Source organism: Budorcas taxicolor, chromosome 2 (assembly GCF_023091745.1).
Source record: "Budorcas taxicolor isolate Tak-1 chromosome 2, Takin1.1, whole genome shotgun sequence".
Taxonomy (NCBI): domain Eukaryota; kingdom Metazoa; phylum Chordata; class Mammalia; order Artiodactyla; family Bovidae; genus Budorcas; species Budorcas taxicolor.
In genome coordinates, this window is record NC_068911.1 from 97766554 (window position 1) to 97790622 (window position 24069).

Here is a 24069-nt window from a genome sequence, read left to right on the forward strand (position 1 = left end):
TATTCCATTCCCTTGTTGATTGTATCATCCACAGTTCAGTGATGGTGAAGTCAGAGGTGGACAGGAAGAGTTCCTGCGATCTTTTCCCCTTACTCTACCAGTTGAAGTCAGTGCAAGGTTGGGCAGTACCTGGTGGCTCAGATAGTAAAGAATGTGTGTGCAATACAGGAGACCTGCGTTTGATCCCCGGTTTGGGAAGATCCCCTGGAGAAGGGAATGGCTACCCACTCCAGTATTCTTGCCTGGAGAATTCCATGGACAGAGGAAACTGGGGTCGCAAAGAGTTGGACACGACTAAGTGACTTTCACTACCTGAAGCACCATGACATTCCTCCTCGTTTACCCCCCTGCCTCTAGACCTTCAGCCTTTCATTATGTGGGTGGTTTCTGTTTTTGTCTGTGGGTGGTTGTTTCATTGTGCTGTAGGGTGTTTGGGTGTGTGTTTTCTCTTGATTCAGGAAATTTACTAGGACTGGTGGCCTGCTTCATTGTGACATTTTTCAGTTATGCATGGTTAGGTTCCCAAAACCACTTAGCCAAGGTGTCCTGGGGAAATAAAAAATTATTGTTGTCATTTTGAAATTCTGAAATTAGGACCACCTTGCAACACAACTGAATTATAAATGTGGTATGCCGTCTTGTTACCCAATCAATTGGCCAGTAACATGAAACGGTTATTAGACTGTGCTGTGAGTATAACTTCCTCCTGCTAATGTGATGGAATTAATTCATACAACCTGATAACAAGGCTATTACAATGCGAACAATGGTTTCAAAGAGGCTTGCATGGAACAGCCAGGCACCACTGAACATTTCAGATCAAAGGTCTATTGAACAGAAAGAACAAATAGAATCAATTTCTTGAACTGTTTCTGCATTTTCAAACTTGCAACATTATACCACATAATGTGACTTAATGAAGTACAGATGAGAAGACCAGAGAAAAGCTAGTTCTAATGCAACAATGAAAATTAATGTTGTACTTTAGACTTTTTCCTTCTCTATGAAAACAAACTAGTTATTAAAAACAGCTTTATATGCCTAAAATTGAGGACTTTAAAGCCAGACAGGACTTAGATAATTTAGTTACAGATAAAAAGGTTTAGAGAGATACACTGGCAAATTTTCATCTAGGCTGCAAAGTTGTGTGCTACAGAATTAATTTATTTATTTTCAAACAACACAGTACTTAATGAGGTAGAGTGTTCATTCAACTGACACAGGTAATAGAAGATGCACAGAACATTTTCCCTAAAATCTGAAATTAAAGGTTGAATAGTGACATAATAAAATGGCTAGTGACAATGAAAAAAAAGAGACAGAACTTTATTTTTCGAGAAAACTTATTTGTGTTACAGGTTGTTTCTCAGTAACATGTACTGTAAAGAGTTGCTGAAATTATAGAAAAAAGTACAAAATATATTTATTCATTAAAAACATTTGAACTCCTACTATGAGCCAGACTTTGTTCTAGACTCCTTGAAATTACCAGAAAATAAGTTAGTAATAAATAAGAGGAAATTATGAATGATTACATTTTATAAGAATGAAATATGGAAGTGAAATACTTAGAAATGATTATGAGTTAAACATAATTAAGATTAGAGGAGATTTATGAAATCTTAAAAAAATTATGCAGATAAACACTAACCTACATTTTAAATAATTAATCTTTTGTAAAATGTGATACAACATGCTACTTCAGAATATGGGCCATGACTTTTTACTTGTAATATCTTTCATCTAATTAATAAGTGGCTTTTTAATATGATATTATTAAGAACTAGAAATTAATATAAACATCTTATATTGTAAAATAAAGCAGTTATTAGTAATTACAACCAAATGTCACTAGAAAATTATTCAAAAATATGTATCAGATTCTGTTAAGATATGTTGTCTTATTTTTACCTACTTTACCGTTTGTTTTACTGAAAAAGATATCCAAACCTAGTTACCTTCATTTCTGGATATCAGTAACTTAAAGACAAAGATATCAGTGTAGCAATATTTTAAGCGGAAATTTAAGGAAAAAACACAGGTTGACGAATAGAATAAAGTGATTATATAGACAAATCAGTGTAAGTTGTTTCTTTAACTGAATCTTTAAAATATCCAGTTAAAAAGACACACAAAAACAATGAAATGATACACAGCTAAAAATGCTGAGGAAGTACTGAACACATGAAATAAAAACAATCAACATCAACAACACACTGCCAAAAACAAGATGCCAAAACTACAATGCAAAACACAAAGAAAAACTTCCATTTAACATGACTGAATTTAAATTTTAAAAGTTCAGTATCTATTAAAAGGAAGAATCTGGACTGACCAAGTGGTTAAATACATATATGATTATTACTTTTCTACTGAAACATTCATGAAAATACCAATGAAATCAAGTTCTAGCAGTACTGGGAATTGAGAATATAAAACGGTGATCTCACAGATTGTTAATAATATTGCTTAAATACTTTACAGATCATCTGAATTGAGATTGGCAGTGAATGCATTGTTATGCCTTTTGAGCTGAATAATACAGAATGAAAAAGAGGAGGGCTGCTAAGAAAATTGCTGCTACCTCTTTTTTCCTAATATGATTTGGCCTGCACTGCCCATGCAGTGTGGTGACCACAACCTTGTGTCTGCTGGAAGAGAGCTATTTGCTTAGGTTACTGGGACCATTCACATCCTGTTCCACCCCACTGTCTCCCTGTGACTCCATCAGTATCTAAGGAGGCAATGGGTCCAGCACAGGTAGAGGATAAATTGTATTTTGTGAGCAAAATCAATAATAGTTACTGATTAAAGGAACCCAAGAAGTGGTTCATTCTTTCAGAGAATACAGATGCATGCCCACATTCAAGTAAAAAGAAGAACTAAAGACTGTTTTTAAATTCTCATGAATATATCCAACTCCTTATTAGCAGTATATATGATAGAAAATAATATTTGACAAATGTAAGTTTCCTCAACTTTAAGTTGAGAATTTGTCAGCACTCAAGTAGAATTGAAGGTATAAAATACTGTAAGAAAAATATATGAACTCCTGGCTTCTGGAAAAGAATCTACAAACTAGAAGAGTAAAATGCTTAAAAAATACAGAGACAAAATATCTGTGGAGTGAAAGGAGCTTTATTATAGAAGCCAGAACCTGTAGGAACATACCTGTGTTGCAATAAAAGAAAACTTAGAATTTCTATGACCAGAAAAAGAAGATTTGATTCAGGCATACCTAGAGTGAGATGTGTATATATGTGGAAAATGTAAGAAAACAGGCAGGGGAACTCTGTGAATTATATCAGAATTATATCAGAATTAAAATATTTATTAGAGGCACAAAATAGCTGAGTTTATACTACAAAAATTAAAAGAAAAAATTAACAGTGGAAGAAAAATTCTGCCATTTCTAAAACAGAGGAAAGAGACCAAGAGGGAGAAATTTTGAGATAAACATGATACATATGAAAAATAGAGAGGTGCCATTTTACAGAAAGGTAGATGTACAGAAGATGAAAAAACAGCTTAACATGATCATCAGTGACAGACAATTGTGAAAAAACAATCTCTGCAAATTCAAATTTTTTGAATATACATTAAAATATTGAATATGACTAGTAAGATAACAGAAAAAATAAGATTTTTTTAAAATTTCTAGAATAAAGATATAAATAGGCATCTAACCCAGGTTATGTACAAAGAAGAAAGATGAGATTGTTTTCATATTATACTAACAGCCTGTAGATAATACAACAATATCAAGACAGTTTTGAAAAGAGAAAAGCTGACCAGAAGATTTGATCTTCCAGTAATTAGAATAAATTATATGGTTACTATAGTGAAGACAGTAATATCGGGTGCAATGTCAAAGAAATTGATATCTGAAATATACTTATTTAAAAAGAGAAGATAATATATAATAAAAATATGAGCTGCATAAGACCATAGAGAATGATACATTATTCACAAAATGGTACTGAATGCCTGACTACTTGGGTCACATTACACTATACACCAAAGTAAATTATGAACAAATTAAATATCACCAATGGCTCAGATAGCTAAATGTTAAAAAAGAAAATACTGAAATCCTTTCAGAAATGGGCAATACAAATGAGAAGCTGCTGATCTCAGTATGGGAAAGGATTTTATTTTAAAGCATAAATGTACAGAAATTATATCCAAAGCAAACCAGAAATGTCTATTTAAGGTGAAAACTTCTGAGTAGGTGAAAACATCTTGAGCAATTTAAGGGGAAAACATCTTGAGCAAAATGAAAGTCAAATAAAATTTTGTAGTTGGTGAAGAATATGTAAGAAGATCAATTAATATTTTACTAGAGATGTGCTTGTAAATTATTAACATAACATTCACACCTAATTGTGAACAGTTTTTTTTTAACATGGAACTCTGGTCAATGTTATATGGCAGCCTGGATGGGAGGGGAGTTCAGAGGGAGAATGGATACATGTATGTATATACACAGCTGAGTCCCTTTGCTATTCACTGGAAACTATCACATCATTGTTTGTTAATCAGCTATACCCTAATACAAAATAAAAAGTTTTCTTTTTAAGTATTGATCCTTAAACATAATGGGATTTGTACACACATCAAAGTAACAGGCAGTCCTACAGGATTGCGAGCACACACTCTGAACACATGGTTACTGTATCAGTCAACGACAATAATTTTGTTTTGAGTACTTTTCCTCTTGATTTTTTTCAGTGTGAATAAAAAACTAGTAAAAATGATAAGTATTTAAAAATAGTTTGACTTTTTAAAAGTCACAGGAATATCCGGCATAGGAAACAGGTAAGCCATAGTATTTTTTCTTTCTTAAAGGTCTACCAAACATATACCCTTATTTTATTTCCTTGAGAACCTAACATATTCTATTTGTTTTACAAGTCTTTGAAGCATATTTACTTAGGAAAGGTATTTTTTCATACATTTTATTTTGCTGGATGATTTTCTTTCAGTTCATATTATCAGAGTTGATTCTAGTTTAATCTTTTAAGAGCCAATTTCTATTTTACTCTTAGTCTGAATTATTTGTTCTCTTCTCGGTATCATCTATAGTATTTGATGGTAACATACCCATATTTTATCTTTACTAACTGGTTGCCAAATGTGTATTATACAAAGATTTAACAATCACCTCATTTATCCAAAAATATTAATAGCAAATGTTCCATTCTATTGCTGTTTTAGAGGTTATTTAATTAATTACATTTTCAAGTCTAGAATGTGTAGTTTTAAAAAGATAAATCAGTACTAAAAAATTTTAACTCACTACAATTGTGTTAAAGAAAAAAAAATACTGATGCATACAAGGTACAAATATCTTATTTTTTTCTATTCCAGTTCATGGCAGTATACACAACGATTTGCCATTCTTTTTTAACATAAGAGTCATTTTGTTTTTTCACATTCTTGGGAATTCCAATCAGCTTAATTGTTTGACAGAATTTTCCTGCCTTTTCTCAGAAGGTGTAAATTTTTCAAGTGCCAGCACATATACTAGAATATTTCCCAGGAGTGGCAGCTAATTGCAATTTGGTTTACTGGGACTTTTGTTTGAGGGCCTTTTTTTCCCGTTTTATACCAATATGCTCTACATTTGAAAAGCAGGACTTAAAACCAATGCCTTCCAAGAAAAAAAAAAAGAAAAAAAAAAACTAATAGCTATACTCTGTAAAATGACTTTGCCATGATAGCTACATACATAAAGCTGAATTGCATTCATTTTTCACTGACATTAGTTGGTACTTTTGCTAAAATTAAAGTAGTTTTTACTTCTTGTAACAAATCTAGAGTATTAAAAATGAGGCTTATGCCTCATTCTGAAAATACAGATGGTTTTTTTCTCAAGCAAAATGTGTTGCTTTGCTATTGAACAATTTACATTAAGGACCCTCATTTTGTCTTCCATCCCATCTAATATTATATCCCTAGAATATATTTCAAAAGGATATAATTCATAAAACTTGATAGAAAATAATCATATTTTCTCATGTCAAATATTTGTATTCCAGAATATAATTGTTATTTCAACAGCAAAAATGCTCTACAGTATAGTTTTTTAGTAAAGCACTTCCTGAGAGACCAATAAAATCAAGCACATTATGTATGCACTCAGTATATTTAAAGATGGTCTATAAATATCTATGATGAGAAGACAAACTTATTTGATGATGTTAGGCATATATTCATTTACCATTGAAAAAAGAATAAATCCATTAACATGGTTGAATTATTAAACGCATTTCCAATTCTTACCTCATTTTTGTCACCCTCATAAACTACTTATTACACTCTGAATTCTGTGACCTTCAGCTTCTATAATTCACACATCTGACTTGAAATTAAATGAAATTGATACACATTTTCTATATTCTCAACAGTTTTGAACTAATTTTAAAATGGATATGAATTGATACACAGGTTGTCATATGTTGTCGAAAAACTTGAACTCTAGTTTCATACTCAACAGCCTCTATCAAAGAGACAATGATTCTTTTAAATAAGTCACTATGTCACCATCAATTACAAGTATGCAATCAATTATGTTAAATGCTTTTTATGTCTAAAATAGCTTGATGAAATTTACCTCCATTTAAACAGCAACCCTTTAGATTGAGCAGGTTAGGCCAAGGGATTTGAATATTTAGTTGGGAAGGGATTGTGGTAGGCTCTAATTTTAGCTCCCACTTACACTAGCGCATCTCCTGCAGTGCTCCTGCACACGGGAGGATTATACATGTGTGTTCTCCTGGCTCCATGACTTCTTCAGTCCCATGAAATGAAGACAAACCTGACGTATGCTACTTCTGAGAAGGAGCTTAAAAGCCAGCATGCCGTGCCTGGCATATCTGTTCCAGACAGAGGCTATTTCTTCAACCTGGTGCCCAGAATAGAGGCTATTTCTTCAAACTGGTGCCCAGTATAGAGCTGAGCAACAGATATGTGTTCCAAAAGCCAATCTTGGTTGAGAAAGGGGCCATAAATGGAAGTATGGTAAATCAAATCCCTGATGACATTTTGTCCTTTGAGTTATTCTGTTAACATTTTCTTCATTAATTATGATATATTTTCTATTTATTTGGAAATGAGCAAATATTAAGCAAAGTTTATGGGAAAAAAGTTAAGTATAAGGATTTTGTTGGTACAATGGAAATGCTACACAAATGCTAATTTAAGAAGTGATCCCTGTGACATTTCTCTGTTCCTAGAAACATTAAAAGTAGAAAATTCAGAAACATTTACCCTTAATAAGTAAATTTAGCAGATTCATATGCCAAGTGAAAACAATAAATATGAATATCATTCTCAAATCATGGCATAAGCAATTTAGCTACTTACAGTGTCAATTACTGAACCTCAATTAGTTCACCCTGTCTGGAGTTTCAGCAAAATTAGTAGTACTTACTCACCATTAGCAAGTAAGCACTCTATATAGCCTAAATATTAGTTCACTTTCCTGGAGCCTGCGTTTGAGAAATAGCTCAGCTACTTTCTCCAATTACTGAAATTTTCACCTTGACTTGATTTGTGTTACACTGGAAAAAATAATTTTGCTTGACTTTAGAAGATAAAGTAATACCTATTATCAAAATGAGATTTTTTTTTATTGGGAGGTAAAATTATTTAAAACAAACTGTGAAACAAAGGATATGATAGGAATAAATGGGAAATAGTTGACCATTATTCAATTTCTTAACCATAAATTAGACATTTTTGTAAACTGACTTTTTCCAAGATTCTGGAGCTCCGCTCAGTACTATGAAAAGTTAGTAATTGAACACACAATTTCTAAAATAACTACCAAAAAATTGTTTAAAACCTAGACTTTGATGTAACTGAATAACTTTATTCCCTGTTTTTCATCAGTTTGTCCCTGAAGTTAACTTAACACAGACTTAGAAATAATAAACTATTGAAAATCTAAAATTTAATTGAATTAAGGAATTCAAATAAAATTTTAATCCAAGACAGAGAACTCTTAGTATCATGTAGCTTTAACATTGAATACACCATGCTTATCTTTGGGTTTAATTAGGTAGGGAAAAAAGACATAAATGAATTAAATCTTCCTATTTACATATTTTGGGAAGAAAAAGCAAAACCAAAAACTTAATATTGATAAAGGCAGGTCTGGGAATCACATGTTTACCTTACACAAATAAATACTTTCTGAGCCAGAATATCTTGTAAAAATTCTCAGGAAAAATAATAACATTTTTTATGTGTACATTTTTCAAAATTAAAGGAGTAGCTAGAATATTTCATTGCAAAATGCAAAGCCATATGGACTTCATGCTTTATTCTAACTAATGGTCTTTTAACATGGAAGGTCATTTTCAACTTTTAAGAACAAACTTAAAAATACCATTTGCAATATAAATATGATAAACATAATTTCCCTAGGTCATCTGCAAGCTTTTCCATCAGAGGCACAGAAATCAAATTTCTTTTCTTTCTCTCCGAAATTCTTGAAGTGCCAAAACTTTTCAGCTATATTTAGATTGTCCAACTGTAGTCCTATCTGCTCTATGTTTTACAGCTCAAATTCTGGGTTAGAACCTCTATAGTTGCTGGCCTATCAATGACCTGTTACAACTCTGGGTCTTGCTGGTCCAGACTTTTTTTTTTTTTTTTAATGGCATAGATATACAATATTCTCTGATTTTTAAGAGGCCAAGAAAGATACTCTCTTGAAGACTCTGAACATACTGTCCCATGAGCATATGCTATGATTTTTTTCCCTTGTAATTTTTCAAGCCAAACTGTGTTGTCTCCACCTAATGTTGCAAAAACATTGGGTGAAAGCCCAAAGTGATTCTAAGGCTCTGGTATGGTTCTGTGTAACCTGGCATCTTTCCTGGAAGTTAACTTTGTTAGGCAGCTATTTCAATAAACAAAGTGAGTAATAGAAAAGACACACGACCAGATGAAATGCACTACCTGCATTTTCTCTACAACCCTGTAAGGAACTGCTGCTGCTGCTGCTTCTACGTCACTTCAGTCGTGTCCGACTCTGTGCGACCCCATAGACGGCAGCCCACCAGGCTCCCCCATCCCTGGGATTCTCCAGGTAAGAACACTGGAGTGTAAGGAACTGCTGCTGCTGCTGCTAAGTCGCTTCAGTCGTGTCCGACTCTGTGCGACCCCATAGATGGCAGCCCAGCAGGCTCCGTCATCCCTGGGATTCACCAGGCAAGAACATTGGAGTGGGTTGCCATTTCCTTCTCCAATGCATAAAAGTGAAAAGTGAAAGTGAAGTCGCTCAGTCATGTCCGACTCTGCAACCCCATGGACTGCAGCCCACCAGGCTCCTCCGTCCGTGGGATTCTCCAGGCAAGAGTACTGGAGTGGGGTGCCATTGCCTTCTCCAGTGTAAGGAACTACTACTTGTTAATTAGAAGCTGACACCATCAACTGGGGCTCTACAACCTATCCAAAGGCCTTTTATACTGGTTGGATTTTACTTTCAAATATATTACTTTTTTCTCATAGAAATCGGGTCATTGAATTTTATTTGTAGACATATTACTTGTATCAATTAGCTACTACTCTGTAACAAACTAACCCAAAGTTTAGTGGCTTGAAATGATAATCATTGATTTGTTTACAATCAGGAATCTAGGCTGCTCTTAGATATCCTTGAACAGTGATATGACCACAAGTCCTCAGGAGTGTCAGTACATTGGGCAGCAAGAGTATTTTGGGATGCCAGGCACACACCCACTTGGCTATCCATAATTCAGCAATGCCTGCAGCAAGCTCAGGCTATGGTACAAGTTCTTTGACTCTAGAATCATATGACTCAGAAAATTCAATAAAAAATTACGGCATCATGCTTCTGTGGAGTTTGTGGCAGATTATAGTAAAAGCCTCATAACAACAACCCAGGGGTTGTGGAAGAAGGCTTTGTCATCTTCAGTAAAGATATTCTCACCAACTAAAAGTAATTCCTGGCCTATTACTGGGTCAGGAAAAAGACTAAGCACCTGATCACAGGGCATCAAGTGGCGATTTGACTTTAGCTTCCAAAGATGAACTGAGTATTGTAAAGTCCATTGATTAATAATCTCGGGCAACAATCCATGAATGGAAATGCTACATTTAGAATCTGGTCCAATCAGGTCCATAGGGCCTAAGTAAATTAGATGAAAAATACATGGCTCAGAACCCGTGATATCTGTCACTGCTGGCTAGTGCTTCCCCCTGAGCTTGCACCTACGGCCTCATGGAGGTTCTTAAACACCAGCTGATGAAGGATGAAAACACTCAAGCCTGATTCCTGAATAGGGCACTTCAGTACATTGTTGGACATCAAAAATACAGACTGCAGCTGCACCGCAGCCCTGCCCTTGGTGGCCCTGTAGGCCAGTGGTGAGGAGAAAGCTTCCCATGGGGAGAAATATAACAAGTTAACTTGTTTGGTTAACTCTGTAGAGAGCAGGGTAGCCTGAGGTAAGCACATAGACTGATACATAGAAAGTAAAGAATGGTTTTGCTTGCCAGCCAGAGGCCTGACAGCAAACAGTCTGGAAGATTGAAGATAAAGAAGTCAGTGGACTTATGGGAGTGGGCACAGGCCGTGAAGATCACTGGTTTCAACTTAATGTCTTAACGTCTACCACAGAGTAAGTGTACCAGATGACTTAATCAGTTGAAGTCCTCTAACTCCATCTTTGGATTTCCCTGGTGGTTCAGAGGATAAAGAATCTGCCTGCAATGCGGGGAATCTGGTTTTGTTCCCCGGGTTGGGAAGATCCCCTGAAGAAGGGAATGGCAACCCACTCCAGTATTCTTGCCTGGATAATCTCAGGGACAGAGGATCCTGAAGGGCTACAGTCCACGGGGTCTCAGAGTCGGATGTGACTGAGCAACTAACACTTTCACACAACCTCTGTCTGTAGCCACTTAGAGCTTGTATAATACACCCATGAATGGAGTGCCCATGGTAGCAAAGATTGAGACCCTGCACAGACCCCAACCTATGGCTCCCTCTCACCAAAGCTGACATGATGCCTATCACTGAGGATCAGATCAGGCTTCTAGCAGCAAAAGCACAACTGAACCCTTCAAAGAGACTACCCAGGCACCTGATAGCAAACTGACTAGATGAGAGCCCTTCCTTTGAAAGTGGATCCTTAAGATCCACTGTTCTTACTAAACAACATGCTATTTGGAAGCAATCAACCTAATAAAATAACAAATCTTAGTTAAGGTGGGAGCTTGGGGATAAGACCCTGCTTGGTTAGGGTGTTGTATTCTAAGATGCAGTACATACACATTGAATCAACATCTGATACATGATATAGTGTCCATAATAGTTAGAATGTATGAGTCTAAGGATCAAGAGATAGAAGCAGGAGCAGCTCCTGTAAAAACCCGTTTGCAGCACTGATGCTTTTGACTTTTGCAACTTGGCTCAGCTAGATGAAAAATTCTTGTTCTTGGGATGGGGGATGAGTTTGTTTTTGGCAAGGAATAGTAATGGAATCACTGAACTTAAAGCTATAATCACTGCTGTTTAAGTAGGGCTACTCAAATAGGAGACCAACAGGCACACAAAATAGCTGCTGTACTCATCAGGATAATTGGCCCTATTATGATGAGAAGGTGAAGTTGCTTCTGTACAATGGGAGTCGGAGAAATGATTCAGGAACTCAGGGAATTCACTGAGATGTATATTGGTGCTTCTGTGCCTGGTGAGAGCAGTGAACTCCACTGCAGCAAACAAAGCCTGGAAATGTCAAAAAATTAAGAGCTCAAATCTGTCAGGTCTCAAGGTGAGGAACATCTAGAATGAGTGGCAGGAGAGGTAGATGATGAACATCAAATATGGCCTCAGACACAGTAGTGGTAGAGGAGTGTAACTTATTCTATAACAACTTCTCATTAGCTCTTGTTTGCAGACTGAGGCCAGCCACCACCTTGGTTAACTTGAGGTCCAAGTCACTTTGAGTATTTTAAGAGGGGAATGGCATCACATACTTCTTGCGTCCTGCCTCACATCCTCTTGGCTTTACCTGTGACACCAGCGGCAGCTGCTGTAAACAGTTCTGTGAGGGCTTCAACTCCCTTTGTCCTGACTGCATCTTACCTCAAGCACGTACCATGTATCTTTCCCTTTCTGCCACAGATATTCTCTAGGATATGGAGTAGGACCCTAAAAAGAGTCTTCTTGGTACACAGATATACACCTTCAGTCTGAAAGTCAAAACAATTTAAAGATACTATTCCGTCCTAATCCAAAGGGATGAAAAGCTGATGAACAAATGCACCATCCTGTTAATCCTTGGGAGAAAATTCTGACATATATTCTAGCCACTTTGACCAACTCAGTAATGTCCCTTGTAGTGCCTTTTCATCCTACTCTGTTTCATTCTTGCTAGTTTTGAATTCTGGCTTTCTGGGATTATCTCCTAAATAAACTAGTTGCAACTCAGTTCCTAATTTCTAATTTTGCTTTGATGGGGAGCCCAGCCTTAACCAGAGAGCATATATGGCAAAACTATTGGCTTAAAGAGAATTCCAGCTTAGTTTCCTATGAAAGGAATGGACCATTCCTCCACTGAGATACAGCTGTCACTGTCGTAAAATTTAGCATAAACAAATACACCATCAAATGCCCTGCTATAAAATGTAACATCTAGCAATTATATACTAAAGGATTTAAGGTGACATCATTCATTACAGTATTGAGTGATTCTCCTGGTTGGATGGGAATTTAGTGTTAAGTAGCTATAAAAGCTGCCAAAGGCAAATGTTTTTGAAACAAACATTAGCAACTTATGACTACAACCTGGAGCATCCTGACCATAACTACTATTTCTCTATTATGGAACCATTAGAAACCAATATAGGTTGTATCCAAGATAATTAGGAAAATAATTTACTTAAAATTTTATACTTATGGATGGAAGAGACTAGGGCATAATCATTATCATTTTTACTTTCTTTGTAAAGCTTTATTATTGTTTTTCACAACCTATTCCTAAATAGAGACAGAGGAGGGGTAGGGAGTTTAGTAATCAATCTTCTCAGGGAAAATAAGCAATGTTCTTCCATGAGTGAAATTAAATATTTTGAGGAAGAAAACATTTTAAGTGGCCAAAGTAGGTATTATCAAGGGTAATATCAAGTATGCATTCACAGAGTGAGTGAAAATCTTAACCAAGAATTTAAAAATAAATTCCACAGTCTTACTTTAAAAATAGGCATTTACACGTTTTTATTTTTTTGGAAAGGATAATATGCATTTGATATTATGATTCTCCCAAGTTAGTGCAATGGCATTTTGTTACCTGACTTTTACTAAATTATAAGGTTGTTTAAAGATGTAGGCAAATATCTGCTAAAAATTGAGTATTAACTATTAAATATCATCCCTGAGAATTCAGGATTGAATTTCAACTTTCCTCCTTGGGTAATTTTAACTCATTATTTCCTATACTCTTCAAAGACTTGTGATCTATATAAATATCCACTTTATTGATCAGGAGTCTCATTGCATACAATGAGGCATTCTATAGTTATTAGAAACTTAGAACATACCCTGAAGTTGCAAAGATAATCTCATTGCTTCTGATTAAGAATGTGTTAATGCACTGTTGCTCAAGAACCATCAAAATTTCTTAAATTACATTGTAACTATATTATTTTTTATTTAAAAAGTGTAGCATGAGCTGAGTATTTGTCATTTAATTTGTAAATTCATGAAGAAAGATGACTTCATAAGTCTCTGAGTCATTAACAATTAATCAGGTTTATTCAATATAACAATCGAATGACTGGGAAGAAATGTTGAATTTTATGAAGCCCTACACATTTCTCTCTTTTGACGCTGTAAATTATGTTATTTCCAAAATCAAACTCAGTGAGTGGTAACTTAAAAAAAATTCATGTTTGGATCCAAAAGAGGGATTACAGTATCTCACATACATTCTTATTTAAGCAATACAGTATATATTTAGATTCAATAAATCTTCCTAATATTTGACTACATATTTATTTTCTAACAGAAATGAGTGTTGATAAAATTCATCAGTCAATAACAGCCAAGAGTAACTTCCTTACATAAGTCATGGAAAATACACTTTCATGTTCAGGATAAAAATCACACAAGTATGTCATTGACTCCCCTGAACCCTGCATTCCATGACAGGACAGAGAAAGGACTGCCATCAGATGAATGGCGTATGGGCCATGGTATTTCAGGTTTGTATTTTAATTATTCCATAAAGAGAGCCCTCCACTGAATGCCTCGCCAGAGCACCCAGCCAAATCAAATCAGCGAAGTTAGTGTTGAAACGCCAACTCGCCACCAGATGGCAGCAATGCTTTTATGAATAATGCAGCATTCCGTGCACTCCATCTAAGATTTTCTATGTTAATAATAGAACAATCCTTACTTTAGTAAAAGATTTGTTCATAATGAGGCCAGCCATTTTTTTTTCATGTCACTAGTTATATTTTGTGGGATCTATTTTCTTTCTAGAATTACAGCCCCCCAAAATATTTATTTTCTTACACATTAAACATTAAATTGCTGTCGAATTTTATTTGATGTCGTGGTAGAAATGCCTGTGGCTTGAAACAAATATTTTCTTTTCTGATGGACAAATAACATCTGTGGTTGTAAATGTTCTAGTGTAGCTGTCAAAAGAGAAGGGTTTCACATAATTTCCTGCCACCCTCATCAGGACAACCTACACATCAGAAGAGCGTACTTGAAACCACCCTTTGCATGATTTGATTTAAAATCTATCACAGATCTCAAATACCAGAAACTTGTATTCTACATGGTCATGGGTGTGAGAAAAACGAAGCATTGTTCAAATTCAAGTTTTTAAAAATCCCCCCCAAATTATCAAGGTCTATATTACTTGGGAAAAGAATCCTCAATGTCAGTGTTTCTTTCCCTTTTTGAGCTGTTTGCACCATTTGTTAATTTTCCCACTGTAAATTTTTTTGGTTTGCACATGTTCACCAAGGAAGTCAGACTTAGAATTTCTCCTAGTGCTGGAAATAAAATGTTAGGCAAACTGGTGGGATGAAGGCCAAGGATGAAGGCCAAGCTTTCTATTAAAAAAGAAATTCATCTAAACCTTCCTTAAAAGTGAATGCCCCTTCCTTGGTCAAATCACCGCATAGCGTACTGATCTGTTATCTGAAAACAGTTTAAACAGCTTCCTTCCTGATTCCTCCCAGGCATCAGGCATCTGATTTCATCCTTTCACTTAGGTCATCTCTCAACATCCTGTTTTGTTAAGATAAAAGAGCAGCCTCCTCTCTTCTTTAAATACCGAGAATCTTTAACTGTCCTGGAGTGTTCATAGCTTTGCTTTTGAATATTTGTTTTCTACTAAATTTTTAGTAGCATATTTACCTCATATATTAAGAGACTGCATAGATTCTACAAGTGGCTTCTCCAGTTCTGTATGAACACTGGCATTTTCTTTTCATTTTTAACCTAGGTTATTTTTTGTCCTTGTGTATATTTCAAACCTTTGTTTATGGACGCTTGCTTTGTTATTTTCTTATACTGCTTTGAATACTGCTCTGAGGTTTGAGAGTTATGCTCACCACTGCCCAGATTTTTCTCCTGCTCAGTGGCTTATGGTATATAAATGCTGTGAATATATATTCTCTTGCCTTCAGATCCAGCCTCATTATCTTGTTTCTAAAAATTGAATGACATCAACTATTTATCTGCCAGTGATCCTACACTATCCAAAAGTACTCAATTTTATTTCACCCTGTGTCATCCTTATGGACAAGCTAAAAAATATGCTATCATCTACTGACCCCATCTATATTATGTACCAACTTTAGGGATTAAATCCTTCCTTCTGGAAGAAGTCTGCTTACTATTAAAAAAAAACAAAACACCATATTCATCGTGAAATAAATATGGCTTCTCTCCTTGAAAATACAAAATAAAAACTTTGAAACAGATACAAAAAGGGAATCAGTTTGTTTGAACATGTTGTCTTGCTAGGATCAATGTAATCCTTTGTACTTAACAAGGTGAAAATTACAAGTGGAAAAACAGTAACGCTTGATGATTCTGCTTTGATACCATGAAATCCCTCATTGGCAGTGGTGGCTTTTGCTCAGGTGGGTGTCATGAAGTCCTAGGTTTGATTCCACGTGACTCACCTAGCCACACTCTGGTTCTGTGATCATGGGAAACTGCACTGTTAGCCCATGTAAGGCTCAGTGACCAACACACCAGTTGGACCAAAACATCAAGAAACAGAGCCAGTTTCATAAGAGGAGGGGATGTAAATCATGATGTCAACAAATGAAGAACAGCATGTTGCATTCAGCTTGGTGTCAAACTAAACTCTACAATTTATTCCAAATGGACAACTCTTATCTTTGAGCAGATGGAGCCAGCCCTTTAGGTAACACACACCTATCCTTTTGCTAAAACATTATAAGTAAAAGAAGCCACACTGACATTTTTTTTCTTTTTTTTTAAAATTTTGATTAATTTAATTTTATTTTGGAACCTTAAAATCTTGGTTCTCTTGGTTAATTTGGGACTAAAAGTTACTAGTGTGGCTATTGTTGATCGTTACTCTCAACCAGTAGCATTCTACTCTGATGATAGTTTAAAAACAAATGAAGAAAGTGTGATAGCATTGTACCCTCTGACAGTATACCAAAGAAGCTGTGCAAAGAGTCCATATCTTAGACTACCAAGCCTCATGGCATAACCAGTCAACATAAGCTTCCTATTAGTTTCTTTATGACACACTCACACTATTAGTATTTTAACTCTATACTTCAGATTATACCTATTTTTTTTCCAGACATATTTATTATTTCTGAAAAGATGAATCAGGAAAAAAAAAAAAAAGACAGTGGTTCCCAAGTAACATGGGCTGAACAAATAGTTGTGTTTTTCATTTGAGGGATTTACTTGCCATCCATGGACTTGTTTCTATTTCTCTTTTCATCAGTCAGGTTGTTAACTTACTCTTTGAGTCTTACCTTGAGGTCTTGCAATCTTTATTTCCTGCCTCCAGACTCCTTTGCAGTGAAATTTATACACCCCTATATGCTAATATTCTTAAATCAAGTCCCCAATTATGAAAAATTATCTCATTGCATTCATCAAAATTTTTCTGTGCAATCCCACTGGTCAAAATGAAGTCAAAATCATAAAAATAATTCTCTCTTCCCCTTCAATCAGGGAAAAAAAAATATGTCCTGGTATCTCATCAGGAGAAAGGAAGATTTACTATTGTCTCTTATTTGGGGGCATAGTTGCACTTGTTTCTAAGTTCCCTTTCGCAAGATGCTCTTAGTAACTTGGTAGAGGCTTTTCAGGAAAAATGCTTTTCTTAAAGTGTTAACTGGGATATGACATTAATTAAATAACTTGCATTGATTAAATATTACATAAATTATTATATTTGTTTATAGACTAGGATACTAAAAATAATTTCAGTTTGAGAACATATATTCTTAGATAACGAATGATGAGGTTTTCAGCGGTACATTTCACCTTCTCTTGGTTAAGTTCACAAGGCAGTACAAGGAATACATGTGGAGCAGAGACCCTGAATTGTATTTCATAGAGACCTGCCTCTCCTACCCATATTCTTCCCAAATCCACATCTGGAACTGTTCTCTATCATCACTATGAGATGATGTGGTTAGATGATGAATACAACCAAGTCTTATTTATATTAAAATCAATCTTCTGAAGTTGCTTTCAAATACAGGACTGCTTCATTTTAACCTTAACACAGACAGGAGGCAGGTGAGTTAAAAGTTTATCTCTCATTTCTTTGGTGTGACAAGCTGTAAGCTGGAGGAGGGATCCTACCCTGGGTTCTACTTAAAGTCACAACTGCATCGCCAAAACTGGAACACACGTCCCTAGACTCCTGTGTTCTCTCCCCTGCACCTTCTGAATGATGGATGAATATCTAATAGGTAGATAAAATGATTGGGGACGAGCAAGAAAGGGAAAAAAAAACAACTGTATGAGACATTAAGGCTGCTCTTACTCTGGTTTATTTTTAATGCCATGCCTTTTAAGATACTGTGAGTAATTCTCTAAAGTGAAACCAGCTTTACTCGAAATCTAATGCATATATGAATGTGAAGAATCATCCTTTTGCATTTAGTCTAACTACAAGCATTGAAAAATGAAAGAGAAAATTGGTAAAAGCTCAGATTTATTTTAAACCACCAGTTTTAACAGAAGGAAATGGATAAAAGCAAAATACCAGTAGTTTTCCTTTTGGCTTAAAATGACATTTTCCAAGATGTTATTAAATTATCTTTGCATTAATAAACTTAAGTAGTACTTAAAGATTTTAAGCGAAGACATATTCAGATCAGGAAGAGCAATCAAATTATGTTTAAATGTAAAGCATATCCATGGACAATATTACATGAATATGTTGAATATACATTATAGCCAGAAGACTCCATCCAAAGTCACAAAAGAAATACAACTAATGATAAATCTATTCCGAGATTTACTTCTAGGGACAGAACCTGCTCCCTTGAGACATTTTTATACATTAAAAAAAGAATCTCAGATCCAAGAAATTTGGTCATGATTTTTGTTGAGGTAATAAACTGGTAGTGAGAACGGGGGTGGAAACAGACTTTCATCTTGAGTCATTTAATTTTTTCTGCCTTAAAAGCAGGCAATTGATAAAGTTTTAATTGGTCATACTTCTTTAAGAGTAAAAATATCTTATTTAAAACATGTAATGTGTAGATGAGCCTGTTGCATGTTTATGGGTGCATTTATTTTTAGTTTTATTTGAAAGCAAACTCAGAAAAACTGAGACCTAGTCACTTCTAGCTCCAAGAAAAGGTTTAATTATTTCAAATGAGTAATCACCTACTGCTGTAATGAAAAGGACCAAGAAAACAGATAGTATATTTCCTATTCTTTACTCATTTTAAAAAGTGACTGGATTTGACACTCAGAAATGATCTTGGAGTGCAGAGCCTATAATAGTGTACACAATTTCTTAAAAAAAAATATGACAGTGAATTTTGTGTTTTTATTAAAAATTCAATTTTAGCCTTAATAGTAACCATAGCACTGGTTAAAAGGTATATCCAGTCTTATGGTTTAGAAAAGCAGTATAGGATATAGTCTCTATCTTTGTATATTTTTGGGGGGAGGCAAAATTAATTTACATGACAGTATTAAAGACTATTCTAGTACTGAGTCAAAAGGCATGGGATTAATTACAGTGCTTGGGACCACCATATATTTAACAAGGGGGCAGCTCCTTAGAGGTTGGGAACGTTTTAGAGGCGTATTATCTATTTATTTGAGAGCCATATCGTGAACTCCTTTGCCCCAGACTTTTAAAAACCTTTAGCTCAGAGAGCTTTATGTTCAAAAGAAGGAAGGAAATCTGAGTGAAAATTTTCCTTCTACTTTGAAACAAGAAGATATCAGAAGTTTAAAAATTACTTATTGTTATAAATTGTTTTGCAACCATTTTCTCAACTGAATGTCCTGTGAAAAAAGCTTTGTAAATGCTTGATGTACCCGTGAGGAAAGAGAAGAAGGTGAAGAAGCACCGCTCATGTTACAGATGCTGCCTGACAACACTGCCGCCATCCTTTCACATGGTTTTATTTAGTTATTACAACTCCCTCTCTGTAAATGACATTTAGGATTATTTAAGATTATGTTGTAATCCTTTTAATCCTCAGTGCTTTAAATTTCAGGCTAAATACCAAAGAGCAAACTAGCACTTAGCAGGAATGTTTAAAACATGTGATTTGAACATAAATCTTTTTATTCATTCTTTCCCTGATGAAGACCTAGTGTTGCTCTTAACTTAACTAAGAAAACTTGTACCACAGTTCATTTCAAATCATTCAGTTGCTAAATGCTTTGTGAAGCTACATCAGACTTGCGACAGTCCTTGACAATTATGCTAAACGAAGAATTGAACAAAAGTTAGCAGCAATGAACATTTACTACTTTAGTTCAGAATATGTATGACCTTTTTTTTTTTCTAATAGATGCAATACGTCTTTCAGTGTTACTGTGTGGAAAGAACAAGTGTATGGGAAGAATCACTCTATTTCCTAATGTCAAGCTATTAGATGTGGATTTACACATTGACATATACATCATATATGCATACATCTATATGCAGTTATACTTTTAAAATACATTATGATTTGTCTAGGTATGCTTTATAATAGAAGTTGTTAATAATTTAAAAAATATGTTATTTATTATTTAGGTCAATTAGGAAAAACTGTTCTATTATAAAATAGGCAAATATTCTTGAACTCAGCCAGTGAGCATCATTCTGATTTACTAAGAGTAGCTGAATAAAAAATCTACTTAATTAATGCTGTCACAGTTATACTGTCATGTACCAATCAAATAAGAATGAATCTATATCAAGAGTTTTTAATAAGACTATGAAAAAATCTGACTTTTAATACAAAGAAGGAAATGAACAACTCAAACATCCAAATGACATATACGAAGGAAACGGATGAAACCCTTCCATTCTTTGTGTCACAAATGTTTGCTTTTGAGTCTTTCAAGCATATCTTAGGCATGTGATTTTTTGTTTGCTTTCCTCTTCATTTTAAGTTCATCTTCTCTAGAGACATCGTAATTATGTGGCATATAATTGCTAATCCATCAACTTTTTCATGACAGATTTCAAATTTTAAATTATTTCTAATTTTGCTCTTCTTTGATTTTTCTTGAACCAAAAATCTCAATAGTCATTAGATATCTGTAATCTATAATTCATAGACTGAGATTGAACACCATGCCTTATTCAAACTTGGAATTCTAAAGCTATTTCTGATGTAGCACATCAGCTAAAGCTGTGATGGTCTTTTTCAGTCAGGAAGAAATGCTTCATTATTCTGTAGGTAATGAAACCCTTGGACACACACACTCACATACCCAACAATACCTTAGTACCATGTTTTTGAGCTATAATCATGTTTATTCTGATCATTTGAGAGTTATACCAGCTAATGTACCTAATCAAATATTGATGCAAGTCATCTAGATTTAGCTCTCTGGCAAATCCTTTCTGATGTTTTTTCATTAACAACTATAAAAGCTATTTATATTGTTCCTCTCAAAAGACTTACTTTCATGTGTTGCCACTATGGATAGGAATTAGTAAATTTTACCTAAGCTTATGTGTTTAGGTGATGAAAAGATTTCAGCATGACAAGAAAACCACATGATTCATCCTAAAAAGAATGAAGCAGGAAATGAAATCTTAATCTTTCTTTAGTTTTATTATTCACAACATCCTTATCATTACTTCTTGTTTTTCTAAACTAAAGGGTACAAGATAAAAACTGGTAACCTAGATGTAAGGAAACTGAAGTCCCATGAGCTACTCAGGTACCTTACAAACAAAACTAGCTGGTAAGATTTTCACCTCTGGAAAGCTAATAAAATGAGAATAGTTTTAATATTTTTGGAAGTATCTACATTCAGAAATATGAAAAATGAGTAAAATATTATAACAGAGGTAGCTAGTGACACTCAGAAAAGGTTAGGATGATGCATAGTATCAATATAGGTGTTTTAAATATGTATCTATACATATTACGTTCATAGCTATGTAAAATTATACTTGAATATTTTTCTTCTTTATTTACAGCCTGTACACATCATTCATATTTGAGTATCATCCTCATTTGTGATCTAATGTAACTATAAGGTTAACAGAAGAAACTGAAAAAGTCTTCCTTAATTCAACTCTGAGGGTTTGTTTCAATTATCGAGGAATTATATCAATATCAAATTTTAACATCTTTATTTTACAACATTGGTAATTAGGATGGCTAAACTAACAACACATAATAAAACTAAACCCCTTAATTCACCTTATCCAGTTCAGAACTAGCCATACTAATTATCCATGTTGTCATAGAGGTTATTATAACATCAATTTTCTTATTTATAGCAGAATTAAAAAAAAACAAGAAATTAGGAGACAGAATATACCACTGATCTACAATTCCTCACTTTAAAGCACAATTTAATTTTGCTTCTTGATTCTGTAAATTCACCTTCTAATCACTTTTGGTTTTAGTCCCTTGATTTCTTGGCAAATATATTTAGTTTTCTATACTTTATTCCTTTTTTTTCCCTTCTTTCCTTCCTTTTTTTCTTCTTCCTATTCTTTGGGTTAAAACAAAAGCAAAAATTCTACCCTATAAAAATGAATACCTAAACAGAATTCAACTATAATCAGGAAAAATAAGTTATTCCATAATATGTTGAAAGTGCTTTTTTGTTTTTTTAATTACTATGAGTCCAAATTATTTGGCTAGACCTGATTAAGCATCTGAAAAATGCAAAAACAAACTGAAAATCAGCTTCTTCTTCCCAATGAGAGATCAGATAAGAAATGTCATTTCTCTATTCTTCTATAAGACCCTATACATTAATTTTAGTGATGCATTTAAGAATAGAGTTGATATTTCTTTAAGGGCTAAAATGGTCTCAGAATACATTTAATACAATAATTATAATGATCTAGTTCCTACTAAATAATATAAATTCTAAAACAAACCTATAAAGTTCTGGGTTACTTTGGATATCTAAAAATAAATTAAATGTCATATAAATATAGAAAAAATATCAACTTCTATAATCTGAAGTTATTAATTGCCAAAGGAATTTTAGTAGAAGCATACATGAAATATTGTTTTCCCATTTCCTTTCTTTGAAGGATTTCATCTGGTTCTTTCCATTTCAAAGCAGCATGATTGAAATTATCAATCAGTTATTTTTTCAAAAAATTAATTATATAATATGAAAACACTAATTTCTATAACTGTTCAGCTCTCTCCATCCCCCAAGTTACACTGGTAAATATAATTTATGACTGGAAGGCAGGAATGGCAGTGAATGCAAATAGTTTATCATAATTAGTGAATCTTAGTTTGTTTATATCTGAAAATCCTACACTAAATCTATATAAGCCAAGCATTCTAGGTTTGAATCCCAAACAGCTATCAAATACACTGTAAAAGTCAATGACTTTTGGGTATATAATTAATTACCACACAATAAACATTTTGTGTTTAGATAGCAACCAATCACCAGGGAAAAACAACAACCAAAATTTGACAGGAAGAGAAGCCAGTTTTTCACAATAACCTCCGCACAACTAGTTCAAGCTCATGAACACATCTTAACAAGGTAGTCTTGTTTTGATTACCCAAGAGAGCTAAGATTTAGAAAGAATAGGAACAATTTGAATGTATGTAACCTTCTTACCTGAAAGACATTCTTTCTGCTTGATTTTTCCTTGGCCCACTCAATATGTGCCCCATACAAATCCACACTTTCTGGTTTGTTCCCAGTTTTCTGTAAACAAAAATGCAATAAGAAGAAAAAGCACACAACACTGGTGATGCATGTCAGAAAAAATAAGTTATTGATTTAATAGCTATATATTAATGGCATAAAGGCTTTCTTCTTTCTCCTTTCCAGTTTCAAATAGATATTCCCACACTCATGTTCACTGCAGCATTATTTACAATAGCCAAGACATGGAAACGATGTGTCCATCAATCTATCAATGGATAAATGCATAAAGAAAATGTTTATATATGTGTGTGTGTGTGTATATATATATATATATATATATATATATATAATATTGTTGCTTTGTTGTTTAGTGGCTAAGTCATATCTGACTCTTTTGTGATCCTGTGGACTACAGTCTACCAGGCTCCTCTGTCCATGTGATTTCCCAGGCAAGAATACTGGAGTGGGTTGCCATTTCCTTCTCCAAGGGACCTTCCCCACCCAGAGATCAAACTCATGTTTGGCAGGTGGATTCATTACCACTGAGCCACCAAGGAAGCCCATATATAATATATAAATATATGCATATATATATATATATATATATATATATATATATGTAAGTCAGGTAAGGTAAGACAAATTCTCCTTGATCTCAGATATATGCAGAGTCTGAAAGTCTAACCCATAGAAACAGGGTGGTTACCATGCACTGGGGTAATGAGAATAAA

At 34.3% G+C, this 24069-nt stretch overlaps 1 protein-coding gene across 1 annotated transcript in view; it reads right to left on the reverse strand.

Moving 5' to 3' along the window:
* The window catches only part of ARHGAP15 (Rho GTPase activating protein 15), a 678200-nt gene that overhangs the window by 531108 nt on the left and 123023 nt on the right, over positions 1–24069 (reverse strand). The window contains exon 5 of the mRNA XM_052635885.1: positions 23306–23395. Within this exon, the coding sequence (XP_052491845.1) occupies positions 23306–23395 (90 nt within the window). The remainder of the gene's footprint in view (positions 1–23305; positions 23396–24069) is intronic.